Source organism: Leucoraja erinacea, chromosome 13 (genome assembly GCF_028641065.1).
Source record: "Leucoraja erinacea ecotype New England chromosome 13, Leri_hhj_1, whole genome shotgun sequence".
In the NCBI taxonomy this organism is placed as follows: domain Eukaryota; kingdom Metazoa; phylum Chordata; class Chondrichthyes; order Rajiformes; family Rajidae; genus Leucoraja; species Leucoraja erinaceus.
Window position 1 is genome coordinate 14,221,395 of NC_073389.1, and position 21,348 is coordinate 14,242,742.

The window sequence follows — 21,348 nt, forward strand, 5'->3', positions numbered from 1 at the left end:
TATTCAAAAAAAGACACAAAGTGCTGGAGTAACTCAACGGGTCAGGCAGCATCCCTGGAGAACATAGATAGATGACATTTAGGGCCGGCACCGTTCTTCAGACATTGAAGAAGTGGGAGGAGAATGAAAGTTGGAAATGAGGAGGGGCAGGACAAAGCCTGGCAGATAATAGGTGGATACAGGTAAAGGCGGAGGGGGCGTTGATGGGCAGATGGTTGGGCAAAGGCCAGTGGTGAAAGGACAGGTGTGAGACAATAATATTGAAAAGTTGTGAATTGTGAACTGCAGACAGATTGGGGGAAGGGGGGAAGCAAGCTGGAAGAGAGGAGGAGAAGCACAGATGAAGAAGGGCCACAATGCAAAATGTCAACTATCCATGTTCTCCAGAGATGCTGCCTGACCCACTGGGTTACTCCAGCACGTTGTGCCTCTTTTTGTAAACCAGCATCTGCAGTTCCTTGTTTTTGGCCTGTACACGTAAGTGGTTGTCTGGATAGTGAGGAATGGGTTGGAGACAATCTTGACCTGTCTTCTTCATTTCTCAGTGAATGAGGACGGATGAAGAAGGGCCCCGATCCAAAATATCACCTATCCATGTTCTCCAGAAATGCTTTCTGACCCTCACTTTCTTCTTTATTACTAGATAATGAAAATCTAATGGGATAAGTCTTCATATTACCGTCATAGAGAGTTAATCTTTCAGGGTTCTTAATCAGTCAGGGATTACCTCGGAAGATTTAGTTTAGTTTAGAGATACAGAAAGGAAACTGGCCCTGCGGCACACTGAGTCCTTGCCGACCAGCAACCCCCTTACACTGACTGTACACACCTATACACACTGGGGAGAATTTACCATATATTACCAAGCCAATAAACCTACAAACCTGTCTGTCTTTGTAGTGTGGGAGGAAACCACAGATCCCAGAAAAAACCCATGCAGGTCACGGGGAGAACATACAAACTCCATACAGACAAGCACCCCTGGTCAGGATCGAACCAGGGTCTCTGGCACTGTAAGGCAGCAACTCCACTGATATGACACCATGATGCCCAATTGAACCAAAGTTAATAAAATGATGCAAACCCAGTGATATCCCAGCAAACAGTGTGCCACTGACACTTGTAGAAGGGACATTGGATGGAAGGCTGCACAGAAGTGTGATGTTTTGCCTTAATCAGTGAAACGTTGGCACATACCTCTTGGCTGTGTGGACAATTTGCACCAGTTGTGTCAATTATTTAACCTGGATTTGAGAGCGATGGAAGAATTTTCAGTCCTGTCTTTTATTACTGTTGGAGTGAAGGACAGAAACACAGCAATGGTGTTGAATTGTCAGGTTTCCTTGTGACATGACTGGAACTACCTCATCACTTTGTGTGTGTGTGTGTGTGTCTGCGTGCGTGTGTGTGTGTGCATTTCTCATCTGTTTCTACTTGCTGACCACTTTCCACAATGTTTGTCTGCTTTTCCCAATTTCCCTCCTCTAGGTCACGGTCTGTGTCACACAAGGCCACGTGCGCACTCCTTCACCTTCTAAGCGCTACAAAAGCTATGCCTACACGCACACCGCTTACGTTATGTCTCCTGACCAAAAAACGGACCTCCCTCAAAAGGTCTGTTATTGCTGCATGATCTTTTGAATGTTGCTCGCTCCTTTGTCCTGACTTCACTCAACCATTATTTGTGACTTGGATTACTTGTGCTACAAAACTAGATGTAAGCATCGTTCTGCATGTGTGGCACTAATTCATACTGGAATGGATGCTATAATTGTTTTAAGGACTTTTATTGTGATGATGCTGGATTAAGATTTTAATTACTATAATGCCATTATTTTTGTAGAATATTAAGCAGCAGGGGTACGTTCATTTCACAGCACATGTACTGCACATCCATACACTGTATACTAACTTTGTGCAAAAGAAATTAGCACCATTAATCTGCAGTGTTTAAAATGAATTAATCATAACATTATCGACACTTGTATTAATTTTAACCATGGGTGTAATATTTTATGCCCTTGTTTTCTCTTAAGAGGATGTTCCCAAAAAGCGTTTTCAGTCAATATCTGTATTACTTTGCGACGTTCCTTGAGCAAGAAATAAGAGCGTTCAATTGTCATATGTAGCAAAATGGCACAATGGGGTTTCTTTTATTGCAGCAACACAACAGGTTGGCAAACTTGTGACTGCCCCACATTTCGTTAGTATCTTTCAAACTCTTAAAGCTTTGGTAAAAACTATATTTTTGTTCAGAACTTGATTTCATCCAACTTGCTAATTTCATTTTTACAAAGCAAAATGTGAATGCATATTATTGGATCTTAATCAAATATGAATCTGGCAGTAAACAAGGGTTATTACAATTCTCAAGCTTATATTAGTATTCCTTGGCTCACAAAGTAAAAATATTCACTTGCTGACTGGAAAATCACAAGGTCAGGAATAGCTTTACAATATTAATGATTAATTGTTCGTGTGTTTTGGGTCACTTTAACATTTTTGTGAAAGCTCCGGCCAGATTAAGATCGTTCATTATGAGGTTTCCATTGCCAGGTTTCCTAATGAAACTGCAGGTCTGTGTCATTATCATCACAGTTAATGTGTTGACCTGTTACCAATCACAGTTGCAGAACATCAGCTTGGCCGCTGCTTGAGCAATTTAATGGATGACTACAAAAAAGCACTCTTGACTTCAAAAAATTATTATTGCTTAATGAGTAGTGATGGGAGAGTATGATCAGAGGGTCTGATGCACCAGGTTGGATTGGTGAGGAAGATTGCCTGTGGTTGCCACAGTATTTGGTGCCACTGAGCGCTGTGGACTGATGCATCCTGACAGGTTGCCAGGCAAGTCTCAGTAAGGAGCAAAGCAATATAAGTGGATTCTCTAAATGCCTGTAGGTTGGGGAAGGTCTGTACCGACTCTGCCTCCAAATGTGCACTGAAGAAAAAGTATTGTAATATAATATCTTTTCTCCAATAAAATATTAACAAATTGCTGGAGGAACTCAACGGGTCAACCAGCATTTGTGGCAGGAAATGGAGAATTGATGTTTCGACTTGAGACCCTTCTTCAGACTGATGGGGCAGAGGGAGATAGATGGTAGAGTCATTGGGATGTCATTGGGCAAGCGACAGCGAGTGATCCAGGTGAGGAGGGTTTGATAAGCAGATGAGGGAGAAAACATTGTAGTAACCATGGCTGAGGTGATATGTGGACAAGGCAAAAGGGTGTCATCAGTCTGAAGAAGGGTTTCGGCCCGAAACGTTACCTATTTCCTTCGCTCCATAGATGCTGCTGCACCCGCTGAGTTTCTCCAGCATTTTTGTGTACCTAGGGTGTGTATGATGTTGGTTGATGAAACTACCATGAGGGGTGGAGAGAGCAGAACAATTAGCAATTTAGGACATGGTGAGGGAGGACCCCTGGGAAGGGGGAGGGGGTGGGGAGAACAATGGAGGACTAGGAGTGGGTGATGGGGAGGGGAGGGGGAAGCTCAAAGGAGGAGCCATGCAAATAGTCGCTACTTTGTAACTCTTTGTCAGCGGCATATGTGGCGACCTTTTGCATACCTTGGGTATGCAAGCACGATTTTCACTGTGCCTTGTCACATGTGACCATAAAGTATTCCATTCCATTCCATCTCTCTTTCTTCCCTATTCCAGGTTGCCCATTTATCCTCTGCCCCATCCCTGCAATCTGTTCCCTTCTACCAACTATCCCTCTCTCTGATTCTACATTTCTTTCCCCCACCTTCCTCCTTTATCATATTCCATCACTACGCATTCTCAAAGCGAGCATATTGAGCTCATCTCTGAGTGATGCGTCCTTGTCACTTAATCTTGGTTTAACCTTGTAGGAAGTGCATGTCTTGACACACTTGTCCAGCAGCCATCCACCAGTTCAGTCTGGAAGTGTCTATTTGCATTCTCAATGTCATCGAGAATATTACGAAGGTTACTAATTGATTGCTTTGGTATATTGACTCTTTTATGGTAACTGTAAAGATTATTTTTTTCTTGTGTTATACTTAAAAAAAAAAAATCTATTCTCACTATTACTTTAGATCCTATTTGCCAAGGTTCGGCATCAAACTAATTGTGTCTGATGAGGGGTCTAAAGCTTGGATTTTATTTTGTTATTGTTTTCAAGCAAAGTAATAGACTATAACTATCCAGTGCTGCGAATCTCAATTAACATGATATATTCTCTCTTGAGTTCCACTGAGTGAAGTTATAACTTCATCCAAAGGGTACAGATGCATTCATGTTGATGTTTTATTTAGGTGATGTTAGTAGACTGTGTGTCAAATAAGTGAGTTATGTTCTCCTTGAATCATTTTAACTTTGCAAGCCATTTGTCATTTGCAGGAGGGATGGGTACTTTGAGTGGAGCAAACACCTTTAAAGCTAATCTCCCTGGGATTTACTGGGATGTAATGTGGACCAAAACATTATACTTTAAGTAACTCTAATTTTTAAAAATCCTTGCTATCTGCTGCCCATATCTTATTGTAATTTAGATGACACGGTAGAAAGATGGATTGAGGAATTACGGAAAAAAAATAACGCATTTAATTGAATCTTTTGGGAAACTAGACAGTCGAGGGTATTATATTATAAAAGCACTTTTTAGACAGGAGTACTCTGTTTATGATGATAGGGTTGTTACAAAACATGATTGGAATAGTACCAAAAATGCCATTCTAATAAAAAAGTTTATATTTCGTAACATCATAAAACCAAAGGTGCAGGAGCTCAGAAATTGCTGGAGTGATTGGCTTTGCAGAAAATGCCATGGATTGAACATTTTTTGCGAGCCCATCAGGTTGCATTATACTCATTTCTACAGGGAAATAGCAGCAGATGCACAGGCATTTGCCAACAGATTCTTGTATGAATGTCAGCATGTCGGGAACGCCTGCTTCTGAATGCACATGCTTCAGGAGAATCACTGCAAATGTGTAAAGATAATAGTTAGACAACAAAAACATGACCCTCACTCCTACCAGACTGTACCATCTATCAAGCATTTACTGTATGTTAGAAGAAAAGACACAACTTGCTGCAGTAACTCAGCGGGTCAGGCAGCATCTCTGCAGGACATGGATAGGTAATGTTGGTCGGGGGAGGGCCTTGCAGAAAGCTGAAAGAGAGGAAGGGGCAGGACAAAGCCTGGCAAGTGATAAGTGGATACAGGTGAAGTGAGTTTTTGATGGGCAGATGGTTGGACAAAGGCCAGAGATGTAAAGACGAAAAGGTGAGATATGGATTGATAAGCTGTGAATTGTGAAGCCAGAGGAAGGAATGTAGGTGGAATGGGGGTAAAAAAAAAAGGGGGGGGGGTGCAGCTGGGGTGGGGGTTTGGTTCATTACTTGAAATTGGATAATTCAGTGTTGATATTGTTGGGTTGTAAGCTACCTAAGTGGAATATAAGGTGCTGTTCCACCAGTTTGTGTGTGGCCTCACTCTGGAAATGGAGGTGTCCCAGCACAGACAGTTCAGTATGGGAAGGGGCGTTAAAATGGTTAGCAATCAGCAGATCTGGTAGGCATGGTGGACTGAACGCAAGTGTTTGGCAAAACGGTCGCCGAGTTTACATTGGTGTTGCCAAAGTAAATGGGGCCACATCGGGAACATCGAATGCAGTATATAAGGTTAGAGGAGGTGAGTCTCTGTCTCAACTGGAAAGACTGCTGGGATCCCTGGATGGTGGTGAGGGAGAAGGTTTCAGGAGAGTTGTTACTTCTCCCGAGGTTGCATTGGAAAGTTGCTGAGGAGGGCATGGTTTGGGTGAGAAGGGATGAGTAAACCAAGCATTTTGTTGTTTGAATGTGGGCGGAAACCCATGCAGTCACAGGGAGAACATGAAAACTTCACTCTGGCAGCACCAGAGGTGGCTCCTGCTATGAAAACTTCACCCGGGCAGCACCAGAGGTGACTCCTGCTATGAGACAGCAGTTCCAACACCTGTAAATAAGGGCCAATTGAAGTCAGCTTGGAGAGAGTCGAAGAAGGGAGACAACAACATGGAAAAATGAGGAAAAAAGCAAACCAGTAAAAAGTACAAGTTTGTAACCAATCCATTCTGAATCCACTGCCTGTGGGTGTGAGACTGTTGGTGTCCTGAACCTCGCCTGGGGCAGATTCCATATCGGGGCTGAAAATAACAACACTTACAGTGATGTTATTATGTCAACCCTAAATAGCTATGGCTAGATTTATTTTTATTTGGTTGGCAATGTGATTAATCCCAGATCATGGGACTAATCACAAATTGCAGGAGGTGGACGTGGGTGGCGGTTTATGCATGCATAATGTTCGGTTCCATCCACTCAGATTACTGTCTCAAAAGACGTACCTGTTGAATTCTGCTCAGATTCCAATTATTTGTAGCAACTACCAACCAATGTCAGGAAAGTGGAAGTAAAATCATTAAGGGTGAATGATGCTTTTCAAACCTAAGAATTTTGCTGGACTGATCTATTTCTTTGACTCGTACGTGCTGAGTGAGAAGCAATTCAAGCAGCTGCAAAATGTTTCCAAGGTGAATTTGCCCAGGAATAAGAGCGAACCGTGCCATAGGGTGGCCTAGTGGTGCAGAGGTAGAGTTGTCTTACAGCGCCAGAGACCCGGGTTCGACCCTGACTACGGGTGCTGTCTGTTTGGAGTTTGCACTTTTCCCCTGTGACCGCAAGGGTTTTCTTCGGGTGCTCCGGTTTCCGCCCTCACTCTAAAAGGCATTCAGGTTTGTAGTTTCATTGGCTTCCGTAAATTGCTCCTTGTGTGTAGGATCAGCGTGGACTTGGTGAGCCGAAGGGGCTGTTTCCGTGCTGTATCTCCAAATAAAATTCCTTGAATTGTTTTTATATTAATGATGACAGGATGCACACAATGAGGCAGACCTTGGAAGTTGCCAAGGTGGGGGGAGGAAGAGGAATAGCATTCATTTGCATTTGTGCACAAAAAGTGATTCAATTATATTTTAGCCAACCTGGTTGCTGGCTTGCTCGCAATAGTAGACATAAAGCAGTTCTTAAATAGGGAAATTAAATGGGAAAAACTTGGCACTGGAGTTACTGCAACCAAATGAGTAACATTGAATCAGCCATTTATTGGTAAGTAGGTCAATACTGAAATAACAAACCTATTATAACGTAGCATAACCCGTGAAAGGGAAGCACTTATTAAATATCCATTTGGCTTATTTAAAAATTATTTGATCATTTGCCAAAGATGTTTCCTACTCATAGTTTCCATGAATATGCATGTGTCTCGACCCGAAACGTCTCCCATTCCTTCTCTCCAGAAATGCTGCCTGTCCCGCTGAGTTCCTCCAGCATTTAAGAAACATAAAAACATAGAAAATAGATGCAGGAGTAGGCAACACTGCCCTTCGTGCCAATGCTGCCATTCAATATGATCACGGCTGATCATCCAAAATCAGTACACCGTTCCTGCCTTTTCCCCATATCCCTTGATTCCTTAGAGCTAAATCTAACTCTCTTTGGAAAACATCCAGTGAATTGGCCTCCACTGCCTTCTGTGGCAGAGAATTCCACAGACTCACTACTCTCTGGGTGAAAAACAATTCCTCATCTCACTCCTAAATGGCATACCCCTTATTCTTAAATTGTGACCCCTGGTTCTGGACTCCCCCAACATGGGGAACATTTTTCCTGCATCTAGCCTGTCCAATCCCTTAAGAATATTTTATGTTTCTATAAGATACCCTCTCATCCTTCTAAATTCCAGTGAACACAAGCCCAGCCGACCCATTCTTTGCTCATATGTCAGTTCTGGCATCCCGGGAATTAACCTGGTGAGTCTATGCTGCACTCCCTCAATTGCAAGTATGTCCTTTCTCAAATTATTCCATCAATTATTCCTGATGAGAGAGGGCGCCCAACCGCACGAAATGTTGGCAGATGTACGTGTCTTCCATACTTTTCAAATTAGATAGAATAATAGATCTAGTGATCAGGCATGACTCAGACTTCTGCCTCTTAGCCCATGTGAGGATGTGCCTGAGACATATTGGTGCTTCATTAAGACATAGGAGCAGAATTAGGCCATTCGGCCCATTGAGTCTGCTTCGCCGTCGATCACAGCTGGTCTATTTTTCCCTCCCAACCCCATTGTCCTGCCTTCTCCCCTAACCTTTAACGCTCTTATTAATCAAGATCTTATCAACCTCTGCTTTTAAAAAGACCAATGACTTGGCCTCCACAGTGTCTGTGGCAATGAATTCCGCAGGCACTACATTTTCCATTGTAAAATTAATTTGGCTGATGCTTACATATCTGTTCACCTGCTATTGGGGTAAGTGCTTGCTAATACAGTCAGTGTCTGTTGGTTCCCCTGAATATTAGAAACCTGGTGGGAGGTGTGTCCTGACTGCAGTGCTCAAACTCGGACATATTGTGGTATCTTCAGGGCTGTCCTCCATCAGAGCTGGATGTGGCCGGCCAGATGTTCATCTTTTAGTTTAGTTTAGTGATATAGCATGGAAACAGGCCCTTTGCCCACCGAGTCTGCACCGACCAGCAATTACTGCACATTAACACTATCCTACACACACTAGGGACAATTTATACACGCACCAAGCCAATGAAAGTCAAGTCGGTCAATTTTATTTGTCACATACACCTGAAAGCGCAGTGAAATGAATTTGCCAGCAGCGATACACTTAAAAAGAACACACAATACACAATAAGATTTAACACAGACATCCACCACAGCATTCTTCGCTGTGGTGGAAGGCAACAAAGTTCAGCCAGTCCTCCTCCCTTGTTCACCCGTGGTCAGGGCCATGAACGGTCGAACTACACTCTTCGGCTTGGAGTGCCCGAATCGGCACTTTCCTACCGGAGTCCGCTGCTTCAGGATGTTATAGGTCACAGGCCAGCGGTGGGAGCTCTTCTCGCGCGAGGGATCCCAGGCTCCGCGATGGAAAGTCCACGCTGCGCCCGCGGTTAGAAGCTCCGCACACCGCGGATTCAGGATGTCTTAGCCCGCGGGCCTGCGATCAGAGATCTCCTCTCTAGCGTCCGCCGGCAAGGGTTCGCCTGCTCCGTGATGGAAAAAGTCCAGGCTGCGACCGCTGCTGATGCTCCAGGCCCGACTCCAGGAAAGGCCGCACCAATCCAAGCTGTTAGGTCGTGAGAGGGGAGGCAGAGAAGCGACATGGAAAAAGTCGCCTCACCGTCAAGGGTGACTGAAGAATGGTTTGCCCCTTCCTCCCGCCCACACAAGACACACCGAGAAACACCCAAAACAAACACTTAGGTAAACCAAAAATCCCCAAAATTTTGAAATAATGGACACCCCGCTGACAGGGCAGCCAACTCGCAGCGCCCCCATCAACCTACATTCCGTATCTTTGGAGTGTGGGAGGAAGCTGAATATCTCGGAGTAAACCCATGCAGTCACGGGAAGAACGTACAAACTACGTACAGACAGCACCCGTAGTTAGGATTGAACCCGGGTCTCCGGCGCTGCAAGCGCTGTAAGGCAGCAACTCTACCGCTGCCCCACCATGCCGCCCTTTATGGTGTTGCTTTTGCCTGTGGCTCTGTCAATGGACCCGTCATGGAATCTAATGGGGTTGCCCGATCCCCCATAAGATTCACATCCCTCTGGCTGAGAATCCTGCGCTCTGTACCAACGAGCACTGCAGTTCGCATTCAGATGAATGGAAATTTTGATTTCTAGGAGAAAGTTTAAAACATTTTTCATCACTTATTAATGTTGGTTGCAATGGTTTGAGTTCATTTTTAGTGTTTGGTTTATTTGAAATCATCTTTAACAATATTTTTAGTTATTAACGTATCCCACAGGACAACAAGTTTTTGGAAAGGAAATAAAAGAAAGTCCAAGGAATGTTAGATGTCAAGGGATATTGGGGGCTTAATAAAGAGATAAAAAATAAGTGGCGAACAGCAGGTAGAAAGAACTGAAAAAATAGGGAGGTTCTTTTCAAGTATAGGAATTATGGAGGGATATTTAAGAAAGTAAAAACAGAATGGCAAAGTGGTAACACTAAATGTCGAAGATAGACGCAAAATGCTGGAGTAACTCAGCGGGACAGGCAGCATCTCTGGAGAGAAGGAATGGGTGTTCTGCACGGAAAGGGAATCACCCATTCCTCCTCTCCAGAGATGCTGCCTGTCCCGCTGAGTTACTCCAGCATTTTATGTCTATCTTCGGTGCATACCAGCATCTGCATGACCTTTCAACACATGAAGTCACTGGTTTACCAGATTAAGGGAGCAAAGCACATCAGTCACCAAGGTATTGAGAGTTTTGCTGGTAATTTTGACGAGTATCCATGTGGGTTTGATCGATGGCATGACATGGCGGGCTGAGGGTCATGTGTCTTATTCACATGAATCCGTGACTTCAGTGCTACTGAACATTTCTGAATGTCAATGGTGTTGACAAATCTAAACAAACATTTAGTGCTCCTGAAAGTACTGGATTTGCTGATGGTGTGTCTGTTGGTTCTATGTGTCCTATGGGCTGCACTGGGACATGCTGAAGTGTTCGGAATCAAATTCCTCCTTATCAGCTGAGCCTGAGGGTATCTGAGTGAAGCAGTGCGACAGTGGGGCAGGCAGTAAGTGACCGGGGCAATAAGGTCCTAAGGAATAGGCCATTCGGTCCATCAAGTCTACTCCACCAATCAATAATGGCTGGTCTATCTCTCCCTCCAAACCCCATTCTCCTGCCTTCTCCCTATAACCTCTGACACATGTACTAATCAAGAATCTATCTATCTCTGCCTTAATGGACAATAATGGAAGAGCTGTCCCATAATTCTTCTCCATGTACTATTCTTGTCTATTATTGATAGTCATGAATAGTTGTAAAATTAATAGGTGCTTGTTAAAGTTATTTCATTGTACCCACAAATCACAAATCTTCATGATTATATTAAGGACAAGAGTCCAAATCCCGCAATTTCAAAATTTAAATTCAATTTCCGTATAAAGGTGATCGTTAAACGTTTTAATTGCCATAAAATCTCGGTCGCTTAAGAAAAGGAACCTGCCCTCCTTATTTGCTTCTGCTTTTTGAGGACACAACTTCCATTTCAATGAGTTTGACTCTGAAGCTGTGTAGTAAATGATAGTTGTATGAAACTACTCATGTGAAAAAAAACAATGCTTGCTTTAAGGAAGCAATGTGTTGAGAGAATTTGATAGCTTTAATAGCTCAGAATGAAAATTTCATCCAAATCTTCTCTTCCAGAGAATTGTCTACAATTTTCCTCCTCACTAGGTTTCCATAGCTGCGTATATGTCCAACTTGGGCAACAAACACAGCTTCCCGGTCTGCTGAGCTGGAAATGACGTATATCACCAACTCAGGGTGACATGCTATCTTCCCTGGGGAGGCAAATGACACATTTTTCATGCCATTCCCTGCACTGGAAAGATTAAAATTAGGACTTTTTTAAGCACAAGGGTTTCTTGAGAGTTTGGGCAATACCCTTTGTTAGAGTTGTACAGTGTCAGCACATTCACAGTGCTATTGCACAACTTGAGCCATATTGAAAATGTTTTACTGCTGTTTCCATGTTGCAGCTTTTTCCTTCCCCAACATTAACAATGAAATTTCTTAAAAAATACTTTAATTTAATTTGTTACCTTACAAATGCTTCATTAAGTCAATAGAAAGGAGTCTTGTTAAATCATGACAATGGAAAAACAAAAGTCTTCCCTCCCTATCCACTCGCATACCTTCCTCTGGTTTTACAATGTTCAACTTTTCAATCCCTTTGTATCACATCTTCATCTTCAACCTTGGATTAGCCACCTGTCCATCCAACACTCCCCTCACCTGTATCCGCCTACCACTGGACAGGCTCTGTTTTGCCCCTTCTTCTGCATTCTCGCCACCCCACCTCCACCCCCCCTTCTATCCCCCTGACTGAAACACGTTCTTCAGAGGGAGTTAGATGTGGCCCTTGTGGCTAAAGGGATCAGGGGGTATGGAGAGAAGGCAGGTACGGGATACTGAGTTGGATGATCAGCCATGATCATATTGAATGGCGGTGCAGGCTCGAAGGGCCGAATGGCCTACTCCTGCACCTATTTTCTATGTTTCTGAGATGCTGCCTGACCCACTGAGTTCTCCAGCAGTTTGTGCCTTATTTTGTAAGCTAGCATTTGCAGTTCCTTATATCAACATTAACTGAATCAAATTTCTTGGGGGAATTAAAAATAAATCATTTAATTTATTACTTTATGAAGGCTTTGTTGACTTCAGAGCGGGTGGGGGACACATCTGGATACTGCTTAATAAAAGACAGGATTGGTATAAGTCAGCGATTATACCAATTGTTTTTGTTTCGGTCATTAGAAAGGAGGCAGTCAAATTATGAAAATGGAAAAACTAAGCACTCTTGTGCAACTGCGTGCTTCCATCTGGTAATGGAGGCCACTCAATGAATGATTTCTTCAAATGACCAGGGATTGTTTTTGATTTCCTGCATACTTCCAGCGAGGTGAAGACTCACTTCTCAATGCCTTTTTTTACTCTCCTAAACAATTGGTTATCGCTCTGAAAATTAAACATTTACCGTACTGCTGCTCGACAAATTACTGCAAGTGGGAAGGTTTTTTCAGAACTTAATCCCTTTGATAACTGGGAGAATTGCATAGCACATCAAACCACATCATCTGGTAGCCGGGGTATGGGCAGACACAGAGCAGAAGGAAAGTGGGTTGAACTCTGTCATTGGGGCTTTAAAGATTTATGATTTGTTTCAATTTCCACTTGATTCTTCATCCACTCTTTAATTTTCCATTGCCATGTATTCCTCTGTTGACAATATCAGGCAGAGAAACATCGCAGGACGTAGATAGAATATCCAGCCAATACATGTGTATTATCAGTGGATTATGGAGGAGTCGCACCAAAACAGGCTAATGCTGTCTTGTCGTTCGCTACCCCAGTGCTTTTGACCTCCGACGCATTCTATTCTGTGCAGTACTTACTTAGCATGAACACATGGGGCTGGAAATTCCTTCCGAGTTCTGCTATGTTTTTGTGTGCTTCCCAAGAACATTGTAGCTGAAAAATGGCCAACAACTGTTGTATGTCGAATGTATTCTTAAAACTTGCTGTCCTGTGCTTCATTTGTCTGCAATGTGTGATTCAGAAAGTTACACGGCATTCAGCAGTGATCTTATGGTCTGTGCTACATCACTGTGGTCATACTCTAGCCTAGCGTCTTCGACCCGTCCTCGCGGCCTACCAGCGGGTCCTGGAGCGACGTTTTCCTGAGGGGCCCTGCCCAGAACATCAGCTTTGGTGGCGGCGCAGAACATCGGCTTTGGCGGCGGCGCAGCGCTGGAGCGCTATCGCGGAGCGGGCGATGCCTTTCCTGGGTCGCCGCGCTGGGACTCCAGTATGCTGGGACCGCCGATAATAACATCGTGGAGCCGCGGTTCTGTGGAGCGGCCAGCTGCGACGTTGAACTTACATCTCGCCGAGATCACCAGTGTGCGGAGCTCCGTCTGGCGCGGTCTGTTTGGCTTGGAAGCCGCGGGCTCCGGTGGGAAGGCGGCCGTTCCTGGCACCCCAAGCCGCTGGGGGTTCTCCCGACGCCGGAATACCATCACCCGGCGAGAACATCGGGCGCCGTGGCGGCGACTGTGGAGGCCTCGATAGGCCCGACTTTGGGTGGACAAGAGGATGGGGACTGGACTTTGTGCCTTCCCCCGCAGTGGGAACCTCTGTGGGGGGGTGTTTTATGTTTGGTGTTGAATTTCTTCATGAATACTATGTTGTATTTTTATTAGTGTGCTGCAAGGACATCTGAATTTCCCCTGAATAAGGGGATTAATAAAGTCTAATCTAATCTAGCGCACGCATGCTTTGTTTCTCCTATGTGAATTTGTTACAAGGATCAGGCCTCTTTCAGCATTAGTTGAAAGGTCCATCCCTAAATGAAGTAAATTGGGCAGTTAAATGACACAGAAAGTCATGAGTAGATCAGGCAAAGCTAATTTCCCCAGATGGTGGACCTGAATGATGATGCTTCTTTCCCAGTTGCACCATGTTGCATCAGTTGTTGGAGATGGATGGTGCCCATCTCATCTGAAGCCCCACAGCAACCCCATCAAGAAATATAGAGTTTGTTTGCATGCAGAAGCACTGGGATTCAGGAATATAATAAGTCAAGGACTGAAAAAATACTTGCCAATACCTAAGGTGGTCAAAAATACTGGAGAAACTCAGCGGGTGAGGCAGCATCTATGGACCGAAGGAAATAGGCCTTCGGAAATTCGGGTCGAGATCCTTCTTCAGACTGATGTGGGGGGGGGGGGGGGCAAGTGGAAAGGAAGAGGCGGAGACAGTGGGCTGTGGGAGAGCGGGGAAGGGGAGGGGAAAGAAGGAGAAAATACCTAAAATTGGCGAAAATCTCCATCCTACTAGCTGTCACATACAACAAATAATTCTCCGATATTTTCGCCACCTCCAACGGGATCCCACCACTGGCCACATCTTCCCATCTCGTTCCCTTTCGGCTTTCCGCAGAGACCGCTCCCTCCATAACTCCCTGGTCAATTCGTCCCTTCCCACCCAAACCACCCCCTCTCCTGGCACTTTACCTTGCAACCACAGGAAATGCTACATTTGTCACTTTACCTCAGCCCTTGACTGCATTCAAGGACACAAGCAGTCGTTCCAGGTGCGGCAGAGGTTCACCTGCACCTCCTCCAACCTCATCTATTGCATCCACTGCTCTGGGTGTCAGCTGCTCTACATCGGTGAGACCAAGCGTAGGCTTGGCGATCGCTTCGCCCAACGCCTCCGCTCGGTTCACAATAACCAACCTGATCTCCCGGTGGCTCAGCACTTCAACTCCCCCTCCCATTCCGAATCCGACCTTTCTGTCCTGGGCCTCCTCCATGGCCAGAGTGAGGCCCACCGTAAATTGGAAGAGCAGCACCTCATATTTTGCTTGGGCAGTTTACACCCCAGCGGTATGAACATTGACTTCTCCAATTTCAGGTAGTCCCTGCTTTCTTCTTCCTTCCTCTCCCCTTCCCAGCTCTCCCACACCCCAATGTCTCCACCTCTTCCTTTCTTCTTCCTGCCCCCCCCCACCCCCACATCAGTCTGAAGAAGGGTCTCAACCCGAAACGTTGCCTATTTCCTTTGCTCCACAGATGCTGCCTCACCTGCTGAGTTTCTCCAGCATTTTTGTCTACCTTTGATTTTCCAGCATCTGCAGTTCCTTCTTAAACATATGATATGCCATGGTTGGGACGTAGTCCAATGAGAAAAAAATGTACGTGCCACCAAGAGAAATGCAATGAAATTGATCAATACGAAGAATAGCTGCAGATGAAAAACAAGCTCCAGATTTCAATGTCAGGTTGACAAGCAATCTTGTGTTTGGAAGTATGCAGTAATGATTAGCGAAATGCAAGGTTGAATTTCCTTCCATTAGTCATGATGTTCTACTTTTTGGAATAAGCTTTCAGAGTATCCTTGTCAGCCTTGCTGATATATTTTTGGCAGTGAGATCCAGTCCAATTCTACTGCCAAACTATCAAATTACCAAGTGGAGAATTATCAAATATGGGATGTGTTTCACAGTGGAAAAAATGTTTTATGGCAAGATAGATTCTGGTTACTTGAAAACAAAAATCCATCGATGGGAAAATTACTTAGAAACAAGGAACTACATATGCTGGTTTTCAAATTATAACATACAACGTGCTGGAATAACTCAGCAGGTCAGGCAGCATCTCTGGAGAACATCGATAGATGGAGTTTCGGGTCGGGACCCTTCTGCAGACCCTTCTTGAGCCTGAAGAGAGATCCCGACCTGAAACGTCACCTATCCATGTTCTCCAGGAATGTTGCCCAACCTGTCGAGTTACTCCAGCATTTTGTGCCCTTTTTTTGATGATGAAAATCTGTTTGGTTGTTAAGTGAGTTCTTTGAATGTCATTACTCATTTTCTTTCCCTCCTGACGTTTGATTCCACAGTACATAAAAATGAATAATGCAAAACCCTGTTTTGATGATTTGTAATTTTTGTGCTAAGCTATAAAGTGGAGGAGTAGGTAATTGTTCCTTTCAGTAAAATGTGAGCAATTGTATTCTTGTTTCCATCAAAGACTTGCTCGCATCTGATGTTGACCGTAACTGCTTTGTTTCATTATTTATTCAAATGCGTCTGATGAACTGGTGTTTTATTACCAAAGCTCAGAGGCTCTGAGTCATTGTGCTGAAGAAAAGATGATATTATTGAGGAGCAGTGCTGCAGCTTCTCAAGCACGAACAGCTTGAGGCGGCAGACGGTTACTGACCCGATGTCATGCTGAATGCCGACAGGTGGGAAGAAAACTCTCTGGAAGCACATATTGCAAGACAGTTCAGGATTATCTAAACCCGTGGGAGGAGATGACAGCTCGGTATGTGCGGCTTGTCACGAAAGATGTAAATAGACGTGGGCCATATTTCTTTAATTCTTTGTGGTTCAAAAAGTTATTGTGAAAAAAATCTACTTGTTGCTATATCATCAGCTACTTGCACTTAGATTCTGGAGCATCAATGAATATAATGTCAAACCCCTTTAAGATGCAAAGCAAACGTGATGGAACTAATTATGTTTTATGTGAGGAAAGAAATTTTAACTTCAAAGTCACGCAATGTAGGATTTGGCTACACTCAAAAACACAGAATAGCACAGTGGTAGAGTTGCTGCCTTACAGTGCCAGAGACCTGGATTCGATCCGGACTATGATGTACGGAGTTTGTCGGTTCTCCCTGTGACCACATGGGCTTTCTACCGATGCTTTGGTTTCCTCCCACATTCCAAAGACGTGCAGGTTCTTAAGTCAATAGGCTTCTGTAAATTGCTCCTAGGATGTAGGATAGAACTACTGTTCGGGTAATCAATGGTCGGCGCAGAGTGGGTGATCGGAAGGGCCTGTTTGCACGTTACACATCTAAACTAAACAGTGTGACAATGCTGTAATTGCAGTATGTCTTTTTAGGGAGTGAATTACTGAGCTTTACGATGCATACAGCGCTGATAATTTGGCTTTTAGAGACCACTGTCTGAAAACGGTAAAGCACTAGGAACTGTAGGCTGTGATGGAGTCATGCCAGGTTCTTGCAGATCTGGAATGAAGGCATATTATGGTGCAGGACAATTTGCCTAAGCACCCGAATCTCAGGCATCTAATTTTTTTGGGCAAGAGCTAAGTTATTTGCACAATTTCTGTCTGCTGGGAGCTCCAGAGCAGCAGATCAGCTCACTTGACTACAATTTTCTGCAGCCACTAGGCAGTTTTTGAAGAGGTGCTGTCATTTTCTATAGTTACTTGAGTTGATGCCAAACTCTCATGATAGCAGTTGAATCAGAAATATTTTCTGCATGAAAATGTGGGGCCTGCAAGCAAGACTGGGAATGGGAATGGGAGCTGTCTTGGGGAAAATGGGCAGCAATCAGAAGAATGCATGTGGGTGTGAGGGATGTGATATTGATCTGGGATCTGAATCGCAAGAGAACAGGAGCGATACCCGGGGGTTAGGTAGGGGGCAGTGCTTGTGTCCCCAAAGGAGCAAATATAAATATCGGATTTACAGGGGTCAGAGTTAAACATGGTGTTGTAAAAATAGAACTTTCCCAGTCTTTTTCAAAGAAGATTTTGGAACGTGGATATAATTTCTGCAGCAATGCCCGAAGACGAGTGTGTTATTGGGAATGTCATCATCACAAGATCTATTGATGTAAAATGGGTCAGGGGAGCAAGGGTGCTCGCATTGCTCCTGTAATGATGCAGGATGACTTGCAAATAGTTGTTGCACATTTAATCTGGGAAACAAATTTTCAATATACAATAGACAATAGGTGCAGGGGTAAGTCATTCAGCCCTTTGAGCCAGCACCGCCATTCACTGCGATCATGGCTGATCATCCACAATCAGTATCCCGTTCCTGCCTTCGCCCCATATCCCTTGACTATGCTATCTTTAAGAGCTCAATCTAACTCTCATGAAAGCATCCAGATAATTGGCTTCCACTGCGTTCTGAGGCAGAGAATTCAACAGATTCACAACTCTCTGGGTGAACAAGTTTTTCTCTTCTCCGTTCTACATGGTCTACTCCTTACTCTTAAACTGTGGCCGCTGGTTCAGGACTCCCCCAACATTGGGAACATGTTTCCTGCCTCTAGCATGTCCAATGCCTTAATAATTTTAAATGTTTCAATAAGATTCCTTCTCATCCTTCTAAATTCCAGTGTATACGAGCCCAGTCGCTCCATACTTTCAACATATGACAGTCCCGCCATCCCGGGAATTAACTTTGTGAACCTACGCTGCACTCCCTCAATAGCAAGAATATCCTTCCTCAAATTTGGAGACCAAAACTGCACACAATACTCCAGATGTGATCCCACTAGAGCCCTGTACAATTGCAGAAGGACCTCTTTGCTCCTATACATCTCTTCTTGTTATGAACGCCAACATGCCATTAGCTTTCTTCACTGCCTGCTGTACCTGCATGCTTATTTTCAGTGACTGATGAACAAGGACACCCAGATCTCGTTGTACTTCCCCTTTTCCTAACTTGACACCATTCAGATAATAATCTGCTTTCCTGTTCTTGCCACCAAAGTGAATAACCTCACATTTATCCACATTGAACTGCATCCGCCATGCATCTGCCCACTCACCCAACCTGGCCAAGTCACCCTGCATTCTCATAGCATCTTCCTCACTGTTCACACTGCCACCCAGCTTTGTGTCATCAGCACATTTGCTAATGTTACTTTGAATCCCTTCATCAAAATCATTAATGTATATTGTAAATAGCTGCCGTCCCAGCACCGAGCCTTACGGTACCCCACTAGTCACTGCCTGCCATTCTGAAAGGAACCTGTTAATCCCTACTCTTCGTTTCCTGTCTGCCAACCAATTTTCTATCCATGTCAGCACTCTACCCCCAATACCATGTGCCCTAATTTTGCCCACTAATCTCCTATGTGGGACTTTATCAAAGGCTTTCTGCAAGTCCAGGTACACTACATCACTGGCTCTCCCTTGTCCATTTTCCTAGTTACATCTTTAAAAAATTCCAGAAGCTTAGTCAAGCATGATTTTTATTAGTATTATTCTGAGAAAATTACAATGTGATTGACCTTCTCGCTGATTATTTATTGGGGTCATAAACATGGCATTTCATTTTACTGTTGCAATTCCATAAGGTATATTGAATTTGATTTGAAAACTGATTGAAAACTGAGTTTATCACTCTTGTAACACTAGAGCTGTGTGTTTTGTGAATTAAAATTAATTATCATATCTGGATTTGTTGCAAAGTTGGGCCAGGAACAACTTAAACATTTAATTTGTTGGTGGATCATGTGAAGCCAAAAGTTAATGTCGTACTATGCCATCATTTCTACTTTGTATGTGACCGATCCTTAATACTTTGCACCTTTAATAATGGGTCGTGATGTCCTGGCATGATTTGTACAAATGTTTTTAGGTGTACTTGTTCATTTTATAAACTGATTATGGTGTCTGGTTCTGTTCATACATTTAAATTGCAATCTGCTTTTCACTGCAGTGGCGAGACCACATTTCCAATCTGAGTCCAATCTAACCAAGGCATTAATGCATCTCCTGCATTTGCACTTCCTTTACCATCTGGAGGACAGAGCATCTAAGGGGGTAGAGGAACTGAAATAAATGTTCATTAGGCGAGAAATAGTAGTGGGTAGGCTAATGGGACTGAAGGATGATAAATCCCCTGGGCCTGATGGTCTGCATCCCAGGGTCCTCGGGGAGGTGGCTCTAGAAATAGTGGACACATTGGTGATCATTCGCCAATGTTCAATAGATTCAGTTCCCTATGGATTGGAGGATAGCTAATGTTATCCCACTTTTCAAGATAGGAGCGAGAGAGAAAACGGGGAATTACAGACCAGTTAGCCTGACTTTGGTGGTGAGAAAAATGCTGGAGTCAATTATGAGAGAGGTAATAATGGGGCATTTGGATAGCAGTAAAAGGATTAGTCCAAGTCAGCATGGATTTATGAAAGGAAAATCATGCTTGACTAATCTTCTGGAATTTTTTGAGGATGTGACAAGTAAAATGGATGAAGGGGTACAGTGGATGTAGTGTATCTAGACTTTCAGAAAGCCTTGATAAGGTCCCGCATGGGAGACTGGTGACTAAGATTAGAGCATATAGTTTTGGGGGTAGGGTGTTGCCATGGATAGAAAATTGGTTGGCAGACAGGAAGCAAAGAGTAGGAGCGAACGGGTCCTTTTCAGAATGACAGGCAGTGGCGAGTGGAGTGCCACATGGCTCAGTGTTGGGGCCACAACTATTTACAATATATATTAATGATTTGGAAGAGGGAATTAGGAGCAACACTAGCAAGTTTGCGGACGACACAAAGCTGAGTGGCAGTGTGAACTGTGAAGAGGATATTAGGAGATTGCAGGGTGACCTGGACAGGTTGAGTGAGTGGGCAGATGCGTGGCAGATGCAATATAATATAGATAAATGTGAGGTTATCCACTTTGGTGGCAAAAACAAGGGGGCAGATTGTTATGTCAATTGGGTTAGGTGAGGTAAGGGGGAGGTACAGCGAGACCTGGGTGTCCTTGTACATCGGTCACTGAAAGTTGGCGTGCAGGTACAGCAGGCAGTGAAGAAAGGTAATGGAATGTTGGCCTTCATAACAAGAGGATTTCAGTATAGGAGGAGAGAGATTCTTCTGCAGTTGTATAGGGCTTTGGTAAGACCACATCTGGAGTATTGTGTACAGTTTTGGTCTCCTAATTTGAGGAAGGACATCCTTGTGATTGAAGCAGTGCAGCGTAGGTTCATGAGATTGATCCCTGGGATGGCGGGACTATAATTTGAGGAAAGATTGAAAAGACTAGGCTTGTATTCACTGGAGTTTAGAAGTATGAGGGGTTATCTTATAGAAATATATAAAATTATAAATGGACTGGACAGGCTAGATGCAGGAAAAATGTTCCCAATGTTGGGCGAGTCCTGAACCAGGGGTCACAGTGTTAGAATAAAGGGGAGGCCATTTAGGACTGAGGTGAGAAAAAACTTTTTCACCCAGAGAGTTGTGAATTTGTGGAATTCCCTACCACAGAGGGCAGTGGAGGCCAAGTCACTGGATGGATTTAAGAGAGAGTTAGATAGAACTCTAGGGGCTAGTGGAATCAAGGGATATGGGGAGAAGGCAGGCACGGATTATTGATTGGGGACGATCAGCCATGTTCACAATGAATGGCGATGCTGGCTCGAAAGGCCAAATGGCCTCCTCCTGCACCTAT

The 21,348-nt window shown here is 44.0% G+C and overlaps 1 protein-coding gene across 12 annotated transcripts in view; it reads left to right on the forward strand.

The window, feature by feature from the left end:
- Positions 1–21,348, forward strand: part of dmd (dystrophin) — a 1,582,845-nt gene that overhangs the window by 538,775 nt on the left and 1,022,722 nt on the right. For 11 of the 12 annotated variants that reach the window (XM_055644518.1, XM_055644513.1, XM_055644515.1 and 8 more), the window contains exon 9: positions 1,489–1,614. The exons of the other annotated variant lie outside the window; for it this stretch is intronic. In XM_055644518.1, coding sequence (XP_055500493.1) covers positions 1,489–1,614 — 126 coding nt within the window. The remainder of the gene's footprint in view (positions 1–1,488; positions 1,615–21,348) is intronic. 12 annotated transcript variants of the gene reach the window in all.